The sequence below is a fragment of the Alosa pseudoharengus genome, unplaced genomic scaffold (assembly GCF_046254945.1).
Source record: "Alosa pseudoharengus isolate Yale_2024_CS ecotype anadromous, Long Island Sound unplaced genomic scaffold, YU_APseudo_1.1 YU_APseudo_1.1_scf_12, whole genome shotgun sequence".
Lineage (NCBI taxonomy): Eukaryota > Metazoa > Chordata > Actinopteri > Clupeiformes > Clupeidae > Alosa > Alosa pseudoharengus.
This window is the reverse complement of record NW_027468587.1, coordinates 15042210-15059439: the sequence shown is the minus strand read 5'-3', so window position 1 is coordinate 15059439 and position 17230 is coordinate 15042210. Positions and strand designations below refer to the sequence as shown.

Sequence of the window (17230 nt, the reverse complement as noted above, 5' to 3'; positions counted from 1 at the left end):
TTAACATTTGCATGCTGCTTTCAATATACACACACATCTTTAAAACATACAATGGGACCCAACACCTGTTGGCAACAAAGGCCTGGATGCACTGTCTAAAAAATACGCCCCTAAAATCCTTTGACACACAACACGAGCAGCACGATCCCCTCATCACCAGGCTTATGCTCTGTTTTTATAACGATGTGTGTGTGTGTGGATTTGCTCCAGTAAAACCTTACTGCAATGGAGTCAGTCGTACGACAGGCACTGTACGATGGGGAGCACGTACTAGACCCATACGGTGTTCCTGGGCGCTTGCTCTTTTCTTTCATTAGGAGTCACAGGCGAGTGCTGTAGTCGAGCACTCACAGATACACACACCCAAGGCAACACAAATGGAGTTCATTTGGTTACCAGGCACATTCATTTTATATAGGCTACTTTTTTTATTGCCAGTCTTAATAAAACTCTGTTAACAGTCTAATCACGCCAAATAAAGCATGGAGCTCGAGGCTGTGTGTGTGTGTGTGTGTGAGTGTGTGAGTGAGCGAGCATGAGGACCAACAAAAATAAGTGCACTATAAAAAAACAAATTCTTTGTGTGTTCTGAGATGGCCCATGTGTAACTGTATTGTGTGTGTGTGCACGCGCGCTCACTGTAGCTCCTGTCTGGTTATAATGAAGTCCTAAAGGCTCTTTCCGTCATTCCCATAGAACTGCTCCGTCTGGCTGCTCTGGGACAGGTGGCAGCCCCCACTCCCCTCCCCCCAACAGTCTTCCTCCCAAAACCTCTTTCCTGTGCTTCCAGCCTCACAGTCCAGCCCCCATTCCATTCCGTGCAGAAACGCTCTCAGCCACTCACATCAACATCATTTTCATGGAGCCTCTTTCTCTCCAAGATGTGATGCCCATTAGTCTCCACCCTCCAATCAATGGGCCACTTTGGCGCCCCTGATTGCGTTACTCTGATTTCGCTCTCCCGTTTATCTCGACTCTCAAGGCTCTCAAAGAGTCTTTTTTTCTCACTAAACTGATTTCATAAGGATGGAGGATAAGAGGCTTCAGGAGGCTGACGTTGGCTGTCTGGTTTTCAGTTTTGAGCCTTTGTTGCTGTGATGTGATTGATGACCATAGGACATCATGGCAGTGTTTCTGTTTCTGTAGAGTGAGGACGAAGAGTGAACATAATGTGGTCACGATACCAAAATAATGACTTTGATATGATACCATGCCTAAATATCAAATGCTGAATCGATAACATGGCAAAAACCTTAAAAGAGCTACGCTACCATTGAAAAATTTGAGATCACTTAGAAATGTCCTTGTTTTCATCATTAATGTTGTAAATGACTGTTGTAGAAAGAAATGGCTGATCTTTAGTGCAATATCTACATAAGTATACAGATGCCCATCATCAGCAACTATTCATCCGATGTTCCAAAGGCACATTCTGTTTACCAATCTGATATCACTTTAAAAGGCTTACTGAGAAAGCATTGGAGAACCCTTTTGCAATTATGTAAGCACATAATGTAATCTGAAAACTGCTGCCCTGATTAAAACAACAATGAAACTGATCTCAGCTGGTATTCTGTCTATAATGGAGTGGAATGTAAATTTATTAAGTAACCCCAAACTTTTGATCGATAGTGTATGTGGAATTTTGAAGGCCTTGAGTTGTCTTGAATGCAGCCGCACTCTTCCGTGACCTGCATTGTATTACATACAGTGGCCACACGTGGTACAATGTGGTTTTACAAGAGAGTTGGTCTGGTGCTAGTTGGTTTGCATGCTAACTTCAGTGGAAATCTGGACAACACAGAGCTTAGGCATTTTTGACATTAGTCACAACAGTTGTTTCTTCACATTTTGTTGCTTTTTCTTGGTAATTTTAAACTAAACTAAAAAAAAAGCCACAAAGTGGTCTTTAAACATCAGTAGAATTTGAATCAGTATAGTCTTGACGACACATGGAACCTCAAATTCCTTTGTTTTAACTAACAAACAAAGGAATTTTATCATGGGGTCAGGGTATCACTATACCTGTGTAGTATCGGTGCATCATGCAACAACACTAGAGAACAATCGGCCATCACGCCCGAGCAATCATCTGCTCCTCTGCGCTCGCTAACCTCCAGGCTGCCACCTAATCCCTGTTTTATCTTTGTAATATCATTCCACCCAATCCATGCACAGCAGGGATTATCTTGTGATTGTGGAGGTGGATTATCTCTTAAATTGTTGTGCACTGTACACTGACTGTAATACAGTCCCATCATATCAATGTTTGACCAGTTTATGCCTGCCCCTCAATAAATATGCTTTCTGTTTTTTTCTCTTCCCGTATTGGTTTGAACAGCTTGTTGAGAGTCCCCCAGATCGTGAAGATGAGACCATGGTGCCAGTACTGACCTCCAAAAAAGCCAGCGAATTACCAGTGAACGAAGTTGTATGCACATTGCAGGTAAGTTCTCTTTAGTGGGATGGTGAATCATGTCATGTGTAATTTAAAGGAGTTTAAGAGTTTTCTCTTGAACATTGCCACACAGGACTCTTCCAGTGACTTCCATTGTATATTGTATGTATGCCACGACACATGTGGTACAAATTGGCCATCCTAGCTTTAGTTGTTTCTTCATATTCTGGGTGTATTTTTAAGGGCAGGAATGTCTTTCCTAAGAAAGTTAAGGTTTCCCCACGATTTAGTTTGAGTCATGTGGATCTGCTTAAAATGCACTGCTTTGGCTGCACTCAGAAGTTGAAGCTAATTAGGCAGATTGGCTGTATCAGTGCAGCACACATTCTTCATCATATCCCACAGTCCTCTTCCGGGACTCCGACTCTGAGGCTGTCGACACTTAAACACCATCAGGTGTTATATATCACCAAAATATATCGCTTACAACAGTTTTAAGCTGTTACTGATTACCAGTTTAGAATGTATAGCATTAATTTGTTTTCATTTGTCAGACCATATTTTAAAGGAGTAATTTGCATATCTAGTTCCACAAAGGCAACATTTTTGGCCTTGCCTGAGAACAGCATGTGAGAAATCTTATTATAACTTGTTATATGAGTGACCTTGAGCAGATGTCTCCTCACATCCAGTCTGCATGAATTGAGGCCCATGGAGCTTCACAGGGCCCTGGATGGCAGGATGTGTCTAATAGGAAGAGTCTTATGACAGCAGTGACAGATGCTCAAAAGAGACAGAGGCAGAGTGAGAGAGAGAGAGAGACTGGCAGAGATTGAAAGAGATTGAAAGAGAGCGGGGAAGAGAGAGATACAGGGTGATGGAAAGACAGAGATATTGACAGAGAGAAGGAAAGAGGGAGAGACAGAGACAGACAGAGAGTGGAAGAAACCCACTCCTTCCTCTGGTCTGTCCTCAGCTGCACACACTGCCTTGTCACCCATTCGTCTGAGTAGGCTCTGGCCTCTGGCGTGCCTGTGACAAGGCCATCTGCTGTAGAGAGCGCTGCCATTAGCCCAGCTCCCCTGACACCGCCATCACACCTCCACACAGACTGGAGACATGCATTACGACGGATAAATAACACACAGACAGACAGATATAACTTTGTTATCCCCAGCTGTGTTATTCTGCTTCTGACTTTTCTTGTTAGCTAGACCCTCCTGCTCAGTCTGCTTATTAAATAGCCTCTCAGTTATGCACAATGGGATAGGTAGGATGAGGTAGTTAGTGATCATGCATGTTGTTGTTTTTTTGGGGGTCAAGCAATATCCTAAGTGTTTTATAGTTTTTCTTATTAGGGGCCAAGCAGACAAGCTGCTAAGGCATGTGTTTTTACCTTTTCTTATTATTATTGGGGTGAAGCAGTGAAGGCACCCTTACGGCTGTTTTATGGTTCTACGTCAACTCCACACAGTGACTACGCCGTTGCCTTGATCCTTTTGAAGTTCCTGCCTGCGAACTCCATAGACTGCTGAAATAGTAATCTTATTTGATTGGCCTTTTCTAACTTAGATTTTATCGAGAGAAGTTTTTTTAGAAGTTATCGAGAAATACTAAAAACACTATGTTCCAATGACCTAGTTATTGTAACCAGAAAATAAGTTATTTGGTTATTTGCGAGGTGTCTGCAAGCCAGTTTATGTTATGTTCGCAAGCGGACTTCCCACAACTACCCACAAAATACTGCTTGCTGGGGAAGTTTCAAAACGTTACTGACAAAAAGAAATTTTACGATCGGATAACCCCGTCATTGTAACCAAAATATTTACATTTTGAAAAGCTGATGTCAGCAAACTAGCATGTTGCTACTCCCCACAGTAGGTTGCTTGAAGCAGCCGGCTCAACACCCAGGGTGAGTGGACCAATCACAGTCCGGTCTGCGTCGCCTCAATGCGAGGTTACAATTTTTTAGAGGTGCGTGTCAGGCGACGGCGAAGGGCTTGGAGGGGGTACATGCCAACGCACAGGACTCTGCCTGGCTACGCCGTCGCTTCGACACAGAAGCATAAAACCGCCTTTAGTGTGTATACCTTTTTGGGGGCTAAGCAGTGAAGTAATATGTTATTATTGTACATTATTGTGAGTTGTGACATTTGGCACACTGATTGGGGATAGGTAGTACTGTTAGAGGTCCTAAGGTGGAGATTTTGTGATTCAATTTTGTGATTCAACCTAATTAAAATGACCGCCCTGTTGGATTTTATCTAGATAGATAGATCCATCCATCCGAAGGAAATTCTTTCTCTGCATTTTAGTCAAGACGGACATAGAAGAGTGTTCAGACCACATTTTCCCTGCCATTGAGGGATGGAACCTGCCACTATTTAGTCACAATAGTGGTCACCACTATTTGGTCACAAGTCTGGTTCCATAACCAGTATTGCTGCTTGTGTCCTCATGGCCTAGGTGCATAGATAGAAGGGGAGGTGAGTTCCGATGTTATGTGATCTACAATGGTCAGAGAGATGGGGGCTCAGCAGCGTTGCACTGTCCTTAGTGTCAGATGATATGCCCCGCCAGCAGATCCATAGAGCACATGACTGAGCATGCTCGGTGGACTCACAGCTCACGTGGCCTTCAACATTCAGAGAAGGTTGGTCCTTTGCCCCCAAGCTGATATTGGCCACACATCAACTATTAATTTGGCAATCTGCTCGCTCTTCTGATATCTCTAAGATATATCAATTACTGAAGACCCAGAACCATCACCTCTTGCTTTATTTAACAGACCTGTCATTCTGTGCATCATGTATGAAATCAATCAATGAGATTAATGAAAATATCAATTCTACTCTATGTAGTTGCCATCAGAGAGGAAACTGACATTGTTCAGTTTTTTTATTGACATTGGTTCAAGCCTACATTTAATTCCGTGATTCAATGTCATTATAGGGCAATTCCATGGAAAATTACGTTTTTTGTAACATCCATAACGCCAATAAAATGTGATGGTATGGTATAATGTGATTGATTACATGAAATTTGAGCATTTGCTATTTTTGGCTGAAGAATGTACATGAGAAAAAATGCATAAAAAATGAATTATCATTCACATCATACAAATGCCAAGGCATTTCACTGGCGTTATGGATGTGACAAAAAGTCAATTTTCCGTGGAATTGCCCTATATTCTTTATATTCCAAATGTTAATATCACAGTTAATGTGTTATCTGTTTAAATCTAAACTAGGCTAAATGTGTGATTACATGAATTCCAAACTAAATAGTGCATAGCAGAGTTGATAATTGGTGTTATAGACCTAATTTACAATGTGAAAGAAAGACATCCTCTTTTTGCGATAAGTGCCATGGCATCTTCAATGGCCACAGTGAGTCAGGACCTCAAGTTTAATGTCTCATCCATAGGATGGCATCTCCTACAGTAACACTGGGGCATTGGGATTGATATTTTGGCCAGAGGGAAGCTGTCATGCAACACCACCTCCAGCAGCAACTTGAGTTTTCCAAGGAAGTCTCCCATCCAAGTACTAAGAAGCCCACATCTGCTTAGCTTCAGTAATTCAGCAGAGACAGCCTTTGTTTGTTAGTTTGAAAAAAAAAAAACATGAAAAAACAACTACTGCCATTGTTCCACCTCAGTGAGTCAAAAGTCACAACCCATTTGCAAACCAATTGCCACCGCTGTTTGTCAGCCAGGCCTCCGGCTCTTTTTAACATTCTGTTTGGGCCCCATGGTCATCTGCGTACCGTATCTGTCTCATCTGACCCCCCCCCCCCCTCTCTCTCTCATTCTCTCTCTCTCTTTCTGACTCTCTAGGCTGACCTGCAGTTTGGCCTGACTCACGAGGAGGTGACCCGTCGCCGTGTCTACCATGGCTGGAACGAATTTGACATCAGTGAAGATGAACCGCTGTGGAAGAAATACATCTCCCAGGTGGGCAGGACTTAATGAGAGCTCTACTTAGATGCACAGTTGGCTGCAGTTTTTTTCCCCCCACCAAACATTTTTTTTTTTTTCCGCTGAGGCGTTTGTGGCCGTTTTTACAAGGCCTGTCATGGGCAGTGGCGCGGAAGAAAGGCCTTGGGCCACTTTAAATGGACAGACGAGAGGAAGTATGTTGAAAATGCCCAGTGTCATCTGTAGGAGGAGGCTGAAATCTAAGCCAGTCAGCCAGCCTTCCGACACCCATAGCCCTGTGCCTAATTATAGCAGACCAATTGGGAGCTTTTCACCTTCATATTTGTCCAGCAATCATTTTTTTGTGAATTCCTCCCTCTCTTGGTCTCCTCTCTTAATCCCCCTTATCTGTTCCTCCTATTCTCACTACTCTCTGTTCATGTCTTCTGCTAGCACTAGCAGCATTGTTGTGATCTTTTATCGCCAGTTGAAATGACCCCCAGTAGATCCATAATACTTTGTGTTGTTTCTGGTATGTTGTTTCTGGTATGTTGTTTCTGGTATTGCAAATTGAGGATCAACACAATTGCTCAGAACAGACAAAGTGTGGCAGGTCCTACAAGAAAGGGCAATTGGTAGTTGGAGTCATTGCTGCTTTTTGCGTTGGGGTGGAGCCAGGGACCCTTTATTTCTAACATAATCCATCCATTCTAACATAATCCATCCACACACACATACATTTTACTTTTTCATTTGTGTCCACAATTCAGAATACATATTACATAAGGACACAAATTTGACAGTTTGACAGATTGCAATAATTGCTCAAACAATATTCAGTCATGTGACTTTGTTGACAATAGCAGTAGCAACATAGATGTTATGGATACACACAACACCTCTTTCTCCAAATGTGGCATGTGAGTGTATGTGTGTGTTTGATTTTCTTTGTGTGTGTTCATGTGTGTACACACATACACGCAGGCACACACACACCCGAATTCTTTCTCTTCCATTTCTACAGTTATCCGGTAAATCTAGTTTCACCCTTTCCTTGTATCTCTTTGTTACCTTCTTCTCCTCTTCCTCCTCTCTTCTTCTTCACTGCAAAAAGTGATATCTCACTAAGTTTTACAATCTTATATTAAGATAAAAAATCTAGTTGTTTTTAGTATAAGGATACTTACTTTGAGCTTTCTTGTAAGATTATTTGACTTAAAATAAATCAAAATCTTCTTAAATTAAGACATAAAAAACAAGTAAATTTATCTGCCAATGGATTAAGAAAATATATCTTAAAATGTAAGATTTAAGACAATTTGTAGACAATTAAAGACAATTTTTATACAATTTAACACAATTGTTCTATCATTCTCTCTCCTTTTCTCTACCCCTCCAGGATTGCCCCCCCACACACACACACACACACACACACACACACACACACACACACACACACCACCTCCACCCACTGCCCTGCCTCCCACTGCTCTGGTGCTGTCTGCCACAACACCGGCTCCACACACTTCAGACCACATCGTGATCTCTTTAACACTGAACCCATTGAATAGCTCCTCCACTGAGCTTTCTGTATTGTAGCGTAGGATGGCTGCTGACAAATCAATGCCCAAATCAAAATCATCTCCAGGACGATGGAGAAAAATCCGCCCACATTTCACACACACACTCCCCACCCCACCCCACCTCACCTCAGTTTTTCTTTCCTCACTGTTACTTAGCCAGTCTTGTCAAACCCTAAGTGTCAGCCAGCTTTCAATTACCATCCTCCTGGTTGCATCTACACCCCCCACCAACCCCACCCCACCCTCATTCGGAGGGCTTCTCCGTGTCAGCCTGGGTAATGTAGTGTAGCAGCCTGACACGCTTAGCATTTAGGCGTGCGGGTCAGAGCCTCAGCGCTCGTGCTGAAAGTGAGCCGGTGGGGGTGGTGGAGAGAGCTGTCGGGAGGTGTGCTGCTCCTCCGTGGCTCTCCGTGAACAGCAACAAGGAGAGGGCTCTTTAATCTGTCACTTCAGATGCAGCCAACGCTTTGAGGAAGCAGAGAGGCTGAGTCAAGCTCACGTCTCCCTTTTTTCCGGTCTGTCTCTTGATTCCTCTGTGTTGCTCTTGTTTTCTCAAAAACACCCTCCCTCTCTCTCTCTCTCTCTCTCTCTCTTTTCTCTCTCTCCTTTCTCTCACTCTCTTGCTCTCTTTTTTTCCACTCTGTCTCTTTCTCTCTCTTTTCTCTCTCTCTCTTTCTCTTTCTCTCTCTTGCTGTGTTGCTATTCTTGGAGCTTTTCCCCTATTATTCGTCCACACTTCACCACCCAAGACAGACTTGGCCATGATCCCATATACCGGAAAGACAAAGAAAATCTCCCAAATATCTTACAAAATCTCCTTTAAATCTCCAACAGCTACATGTACTACAGATATTCAGCCAAGCAAGTGGCATTTTTAAAAAGCAGTAGTTTAGCATGATTGCATGTTTAATGTAGCAACAGACGCTGAAAATGCCAAAGGGATTTTCCTCACACTAGCAAAAAATCAAAATGAGACCCTGGTACTGGTAGCCTGTTGGCCGTCTACCTGTTAGCTGTTAAGTGTTGTTTGTGGAGGAAAGGGAAATAACTTCTCCCAGACCCTCCAGGTGATCGCTGCTGTATCAGGTCTTATTTTTAATGTCCTGGTATCCAGCTCACTAATTACATCACACTTGTCATTTGGTCTCGGCAGAGCCCTGTTCAATTACTCAGTCAAAGGAAATAATCACATCCCAGCTGCACACTCTCCCTCTAATTGCTAGTTACCAGAGACAAGGTAGTCTTTGATTGTCAGATCCTACTACCATGCACATAGTGTATACACACACACACACACACACACACACACACACACACACACACACACACACACACACACACTCACAAACTTGAAAATACATGGGGGAATGTGTGTCTAGTGTGTGTCTCACTTTATTGACATTAGTAGTCAGAAGGAACCGGTGTCTCAGTCCCTTAAGTGCACTCTATTCCTGAAATGTCCAGTGGTGGGATTTGTGTGTGGATGAGTGGGTGGGGTTGTTTCTAGAATGTTCTCTTTCGTCTTGTGTGTACAGTACAATTGGTGGACCAGAGGTGCAGCCTCCGCAGACCGTGTCAGATATGGGTCATTTGGTGTGGTGTGGCGTTGACTGTGGTGTGGCATAGTGCCCTGTTTGTTCCCTCATTGTCAGCAGAGGGTCTGCTTCATGAGCGTGCAGAGCCATTGTGGTCATCTCCACAGACACCAATGGATGTGGTGGGCCCAACGAAGGCATTTCCTGCCTCGCACGAGACGAGAGCTCTCCAAAATATCTCGAGTCCACTGCAAACATGGCGGTGAATTTGGTGCTGTTTTTGTCCTGTTTGTCTTTCCTTGTAGAAATGTCTTTCTCACAGGCATGCCAAATTAGCAAACATTTATTCAGGTCTGTCTTGCCTTCTGTTTGCCAAAGTTGTCGGTGAGACGGCACATGGATGCTGTGATTTTTTTTTTTCTTTCTTCCCCCTCATCCAGTCAACAGCCAGATGTTTCACCACAAAATATCTTGCATTTCTGTTCAGGAATGCAGTTATCAGTGTAATGCTCCAGTCCCCACCAAGGGAGCACATGGTGACCTTGAGGGTTTGTTGCGTCAGTGTCTGCTTGAGCTGCAGAATCTGTGAATGCAACTGTGTGTCTTTGTCCTGTTGTGTTTTTTTTCCCCCCCTATGCCATTTCCCAAAGAAGGTTTTCTGTGAAATTGTGTACTGGGTTGTCTGGCTTATTAGTCATCTATTTTGCACTGAATTGAGGCCCTTGGGTAACCTCCCTTACTGTTTTCTCTCCCTGTCTCGCACTTTCTTTTCATTCACTCTGCCCTATTGACTTCATTCTCTTTCTCTCTCCCTCTCTTTCTCTCTTTGTATTTCTCTCTCTTCCTCCCTCCTTTGCTCTCTCTCTCTCTCTCTCTCTCTCTCTCTCTCTCTCTCCATCTCCCATATTTCTCTCTCTCTCTCTCTTTCTCTTTCCCTCTGTTTGTCTCTCTCTCCCTCTCTTTCCACTGCCTGCAGTTTAAGGACCCCCTTATCATGCTGCTCCTGGCCTCTGCTGTTATCAGTGTGTTGATGCGACAGTTTGACGATGCCGTCAGCATCACAGTGGTAAGAACATGATCGCCCCTCTGTTGCTGCGGTTACTTTAATCAGTCAAACAAAGAAACAAAAGAAGTCTCGAGAAATTATACATTTGAATGATGTTACCAATAATTGACTTAATTTGGTTAAACAAGAGAGATGTGGTGTCTGATCTGATCTCTCTTCCTCTTCCACAGGCCATTATTATCGTTGTGACCGTTGCCTTTGTCCAGGTAAGCTGATGTTTGACAGTATTGATCTATGTGTAAAGTAGCGGTCAGGGTCATCATTTAATTAGCACATATCTGCCTGTTAATAGAGAAAAGAATTCCTGGCAGTGTGATTGCTTTAAGTGTGTGTGTGTGTGTGTGTGTGTGTGGGAAGCAAAATGTGAGTGGCCGCAAAAGCCTTTGGTGAGATGAAGGAGAAAATAAAAAGGAAATTGGAAAAAGGCTTTAGACTGAAAGCCTAGTGTGTGTGTGTGTGTGTAATGGAGTGAGTGCATGCTGAGGTCTTTATTTATATGTGTGTCCATGCTTTTCTTTGTGCCCTATCTTCAGGGAAGGGCTTGGCTGCATATCTCTCTTTCTCTCTCTCTCTCGCTCTCTCTTTTTCTTTATTGTTAGCTTTTAAGATTATTACTGCCGTACATAATCTCCTCATTTGGTGATGCATTAAGTTTTTGATGCAATAAATCTTTCTGTCCGTCTCATTGTCAGTATGTTTCTTGCAGGAGTACCGATCTGAGAAGTCACTGGAGGAATTGGGGAAACTCGTGCCTCCAGAATGTCACTGGTAAATAGATTATACTCATTCATTGTCTTCTCTCTCTCTTCCCACGATCTCTCTCTCCTATTTGCATAGCTTGATGTTAGCCTGGCTAACGTCAGACCTCATCTCATTGAGATGGGGTCTTGGAACTAGACATTCATTTTCTCGTATTTGAAACGTGGTTTACGAATGCCCAGAGCCGTTTATTGGGCGCTACGAATGTCTATCAAATGCGTCTGTACGTAGCTCATAAAGGCCTTTGGTGTGTCGTCATCGTCTTGCTGCCCTCCCTCCGTTCTGTTATTGGTCCCCTAACTGAGGTGAAAATTTGCTCCATGGAATTCAAGCTGCCTAGCAGCGTGAATAAAATCGTGCGTGTAAGGCAGCATGGGAAAACCCAGGCTAGCTTGGTGTCTATTTTTCCCTCTCATTTGCCCTCTTCCACATGCACTGTATGGGACACCCATACTCAAATGTGTCCAACGTACATTTACATTGTGCTATACTCTGATCCAGATGGCATACTTTTAAACACTAAAAGATACACACACCATGAAATACACACTCTATCTGTCCCTCTTTCTTTCACACATACACACACACACACACACACACACACACACTCTCTCTCTCTCATTTACACACACAACCACTTTCACCTTGATGAGCTTCCTGAGAGTATCCGTAGATGCTGCCGTGCCCTCTCCTCTTTCTCCCTTCGTCTCCCTGTGAAAGAAGCTCTTCTACAAATAACAATGTGATCTCGCTGGTCACGAGCGAAAAAGGGAAAGAGAGAAAGCGATGGAGAGACCCTGTGTAATTTCCATTTCAAACATGACCCACGGCTTCACATTTGCACTTCAAATAGACAAACTGCCCACGGCCCAAACTCGACCCATTCCCTACTTCACCCTACCCCACCCGAACCAACCCAGTCACCTGCTGCTCCCTCTCACCCCACCCTGTCTCCATCCCCGAGCTCCACCACCTGAATACTCGCACCATCTTGCCAGCCCAGAGGCCCGCATTGTGCCTCGACTACTAATGGGAGGAGATTGTTCAGCCAGTGGGGGTGGGGATTGTGTGTTGGGAGGGGTAGTCTGCGTCCTGTGGCTGTTCCTGCTGGGTAATGTGAGATGCTGGGCAGGCGTCTCATGCCAGGCACAAGCGCACATTCACACTCCAGTTTGCAAAGCTCACCTCACCCTAACCCAGATTCCAGCAGACAAGACTAGCCTCAAGGTCTGCTAGTTCACACGCCTCCTCTGGCCTGCTTTCACAAAGCGCTGCTCTCTTTCTCTCTCTCCATCTCTCTCTCTTTCTCTCTCCATCTCTCTCTCTTTCTCACCCACACACAATGTTTCGCTCACATTCTTTCTATCTCTGCATGTCTCCCTTTTTCTTTTTTTTAACCCACGCCCTGCCAACCACTGTCTCACTTGGTCTCCTTATGCTCCCTCTCTCTCTCTCTCTCCCTCCCTCTCTCTCTCTCTCTCTCTCTCTCTCTCTCTCTCTCTCTCTCTCTCTCTCTCTCTCTCTCTCTCTCTCTCTCTAGTATACGGGAAGGGCACTTGGAACATTTGCTAGCACGGGAGCTTGTTCCCGGAGACACCGTCTGCCTCTCCACTGGAGAAAGGGTGCCAGCTGACCTACGCCTGTTTGAGGTACACACACACACACACACACGCACTTTGAACTGTGTTCCTTACTCATGCATACCCATACTATGTCTCTTTCAGACATTAATGCACAAACAAACACCCGGTCCATGTTACACAAAATAGCCCTCTGTCTTTGTTCTTTTTTTTTTTTGCTCTTGCGCTTCAGAACTAGTCACATGCCTCTATTGTATCTAATCACAAGGTCCAAAAATAGCAGTGGTTGTGTTTGCATGACCACAGGCCATGATCCCAGCCCTTCTGCCCCCCCTCCCCCTTCTCCTCCCCCCCCCCAGGCCACTGATCTGTCTGTGGACGAGTCCAGTCTGACGGGCGAGACCACCCCCTGCTCCAAGTCCAGCGCTCCTCAGCCTGCGGCCACCAATGGAGACATCACATCGCGGAGCAACGTCGCCTTCATGGGCACGCTGGTGCGATGTGGGAAGGCCAAGGTACTGCACAGACACAGCATCTCTGTCATGTTGCCCCCCCCCCCCCCCCCATCCCAAACTTTAGCCTAAATACAGATTAATATGTTCAATAATGTCTAGTCAGTACACCAAATAAGGAAGGCCTAGATAGAAATTGTGAAAATAAAATATGCAGATTTTGGTAGTTTGGTCTTTTCATGTAGCCTTGGCAACCTGAATAATATGCACATGAATTGACACTTGTTAAACTCACCTCAACATTTCTTTTGCAATCATTTAACCCGCCATGGGCAATGCTAAAGTCAATGTTACAAACAGTGCAGTGTGCAAGACTAGGCCTATCATTATTTTTTACTCATATGAGACAAGGGTAGCCTACACTTTGAAATGGGTCTTACATTTTCCTTTTTTTGAGGCACTGACTCTGCCATGACGCTCCTGTTCCTATACACTGAACTGATTAATTAAGTTCGGGAGAAAAGAGATAAAAGCCCGCCTACATTGAAAACTGATAGGTTGATTTAGCGAAACAGGCCAATCAGGATGCTCACTGTCTTGGATGCTCACTCTAGATTCCGGGAGATTTTATCTAATTTGCGGGCGTCAGGGAGCCGCTATCAATATGCGGGAGACTCCCGGAACTTCCGGGAGACTTGGGATGTCTGATGTTCCCACTGAACAAGATTGACGTAGCCATACTCAAAATTCAGAATTTGAGTATGGAATTGGACCTATGGCAGAAACGTACAAATAAATTAAAAAGTGACAGGTGGGCAGGACTTCCGGTTGATTAAGGCGGGACTTCCGGCAAATGTATTTGATTTCCGGTGAAGGCGGGACATCCGGGTTTTGTGGCGGAATGCTTTTGTATGAGTCACGTGTCTGGGGGTGGGGGTTGTGTGTGTGTGGGTGTGTGTGCGGTGAGATACTGAATTTGACAGTTTTGTAGGTTTCAGTGTCATTTTTGTACTTTTTATGATCATTTTGTATGTTTTTTTATTCATTTCGTGTTTTTTTAGCCGGTGTGTGTGTGTATGTGTCGGACCTGTAACCGGAGGGTGGCTGGTTCGAACCCCGACCAGTAGGCACGGCTGAAGTGCCCTTGAGCAAGGCACCCAGCCCCTCACTGCTCCCCGAGCGCCGCTGTTGATGCAGGCAGCTCACTGCGCCGGGATTAGTGTGCTTAACCTCACTGTGTGTACACTGTGTGCTGTGTGTGTTTCACTAATTCACGGATTGGGATAAATGCAGAGACCAAATTTCCCTCATGGGATCAAAAGAGTATATATGGGTGTGTGTGTGTGTGTGTACATGGGTGTGTGTGTGTACAGGGTGTGGGTGTGTACACGGATGTGTTGGTCATGGGTTGTGTCCTGGTGGGGGATGTCATGGTAGTGACAATTGATAATTGTCTAGGCATGACACTCCCATGATCACCTCATGACACACACCACACATCCCCAGCACATGAGACACACACCCACACGTACACACACATCCGTGTACACCCGCTCCCATGTACACACACACACACACACACACAGACACCCCCCTAGTGTTAATTTTGTTACCTATTTTTAATTTAGTCTTAGTCTTAGTCTTGTGACGAAATTACCTTTTTAGTCATTCAAATATCATTTTTGTTAGTCAAGTTTTAGTCAACTAAAAGTCTCGTCATTTTAGTCTAGTTTTAGTCAAAAGAAAACTAAAGCTATCTTAGTCTTAGTCAGTTTTAGTCAAAACATTTCAGTCTTTTTTTATAACAAATTATTTCAGTCAGTCAGTATGTTTACATGCACAGGTAAGTCGAGCTACAGTTATAGCTCGGCTGGGATTTGACCATAGACAGTGGACCACTGTCATGATCTTCGTAGACCAGTGTTTCACAAAGTGTGGTCCGGGGACCACTGGTGGTCCGCAAGCTATCCCAAGTGGTCCACGTGGTAAAATATAATATAGATGAGTTGTTTGCAATATTGAACTAACTTGTATGTAAATTCAAACAGTTCTACAACACTGTCTATATATCAGATATGCCAGTTTAAATCATGAATCGTCTGACACAATTAAGCAAAGTGCAAAGACAATAAGCAAGGTTGTTCAGTGAGTATTGTGTAGGCTAATATAGGCTACTGCTAGGTCTATTATTTAAAAAAAATTTTAGCTAGGTGGTCCGTGCGTTTCTTTTTTATTGATTCGTTAAGTGGTCCTTCATCTGAAAAAGTTTGAGAAACACTGTCTTAGACCCAAGTATGAATGTTTACTCCACCACGCTAGATGGTGATATGCGCCCAAACACAACACGAACTCTCCATATTAGCTTACTTGCTAGCAAACTTTGCATCATCAGTGTAACTAGTTAAATAGTTGACATTACTTGCTGAACATTTTCGTATGGACATTCTGGGGGATGTTAATTTGTATATGTATGAGAGAAGCTTCAACTTCTGGGTATGTAACATTGTGGCATAAAGTAGTTAGCTTGCTAACTCTGGCAGTAATCTCGGGTGTTCTTGTTCCATGTAGTTTCGTGCTGCAGCCACAGGGTTGCAGCAACAGCACGTAAACTAGCCTACAGGAAAGCTGCTGCGCATGAACCATGAACTCATTCGGAATATTTTGAAAACTTAACAACTCATTTTGTAGACGAAAATTAATAGAGATTTTATCTTAGTTTTCATTTCATGCAAAACATTTTAGTCTCGTCTTTTTTCGTCAACAATAATGCATCTTAAGATAGTCTTAGTCAGTGTTTCAGGACATTAGTGCAGTCTCGTCATCGTCTCGTCTTAGTCATGGAAAAAAAGGTTGTTGACGAACATTTTTCCTCTAGTCTCGTTTGACGAAATTAACACTACACCCCCCAAACACATGACTCATACAAAAGCACCTCCGTCAAATTCAAAAGCATCCATACTCAACGGATGCCTATACTGAGGCCTATAGCTTTCTCTGGTGTCTTCTCTTGTATCTTCTCTTAATGTTTTCTCTTAGAGGCCCCACTTAGCTGCTCGCTACTAGGACCCGCAGTTTCAGGAGTTGCTAAACTAGCCATGTTTACTTTGCTATCTTTACTGTGATCGGGATGGCGTTGCGGTGAAGGAAACAGAAGACAGTGGTGATGTTTCTCAAAAGTAGCCAGGTTTTTATTTCCACCTTAGCAGCTGCATGCATGAACCAGTATGGAGAAAAATCGGAAAAAGAAAAGAAAAACCAAACTCCAAACAATAATCTCAAATCAATCAATGAGCTTCCAAAATATATCAAATTAACTTTGACAAACCTTTTCAATCATAGGGCAAACTGCTGCAAATCACAAAACGAGTGTTAGGCCTATTAGCAGGGGCTATCACTTGCTCACCTCAGACCATTCTACCTCCTTCTGCTCTCAACCATAGTCCCACCAGAGAATTTAACTCTGCCGACTAAACCAATGCACAATCAATCAATCAATCAATCAATCAATCAATCAATCAATTAATTAACAAAACACATCTTCTCCATATAAATATCCAATAATACATTCGATACCATAAACCCACAGTTTCATAACAAGGCAATCCTATTATCTAACTTCGTAACCTAATACATAGCATACATAACCAGAACGTCCCAAACACCCATCTTGTCCTGCACACTTGACCTCTGCTTGTGCAGTAAGTCACACTCCACGAACGTATAATGTTCCTTGCGACTTTCCGTCGGGTCTTTTCTCCGTCCCCAGACCAGGAAGCGATATTGTCCGACACAATGAAAAGTTTGCTGAATGTCCGTGTTCCCTCAACCTTCAGTTGGCCACCCTGAAAGTAAGGCTTATATTGTCCTGTATGCGTTTGTGGTTTGCAGTTGCTGCACCCATGCTGGATGCCGTTCGTGTTCGTGTGTGCAAATAAAGT

The 17230-nt window shown here is 43.7% G+C and overlaps 1 protein-coding gene across 2 annotated transcripts in view; it reads left to right on the top strand.

Moving 5' to 3' along the window:
• Positions 1-17230, top strand: part of atp2c1 (ATPase secretory pathway Ca2+ transporting 1) — a 56991-nt gene that overhangs the window by 15372 nt on the left and 24389 nt on the right. For both annotated transcript variants that reach the window (XM_076280215.1, XM_076280216.1), the window contains exons 2-8: positions 2342-2446; positions 6237-6353; positions 10412-10501; positions 10672-10707; positions 11208-11269; positions 12801-12909; positions 13200-13355. In XM_076280215.1, coding sequence (XP_076136330.1) covers positions 2342-2446; positions 6237-6353; positions 10412-10501; positions 10672-10707; positions 11208-11269; positions 12801-12909; positions 13200-13355 — 675 coding nt within the window. The remainder of the gene's footprint in view (positions 1-2341; positions 2447-6236; positions 6354-10411; positions 10502-10671; positions 10708-11207; positions 11270-12800; positions 12910-13199; positions 13356-17230) is intronic.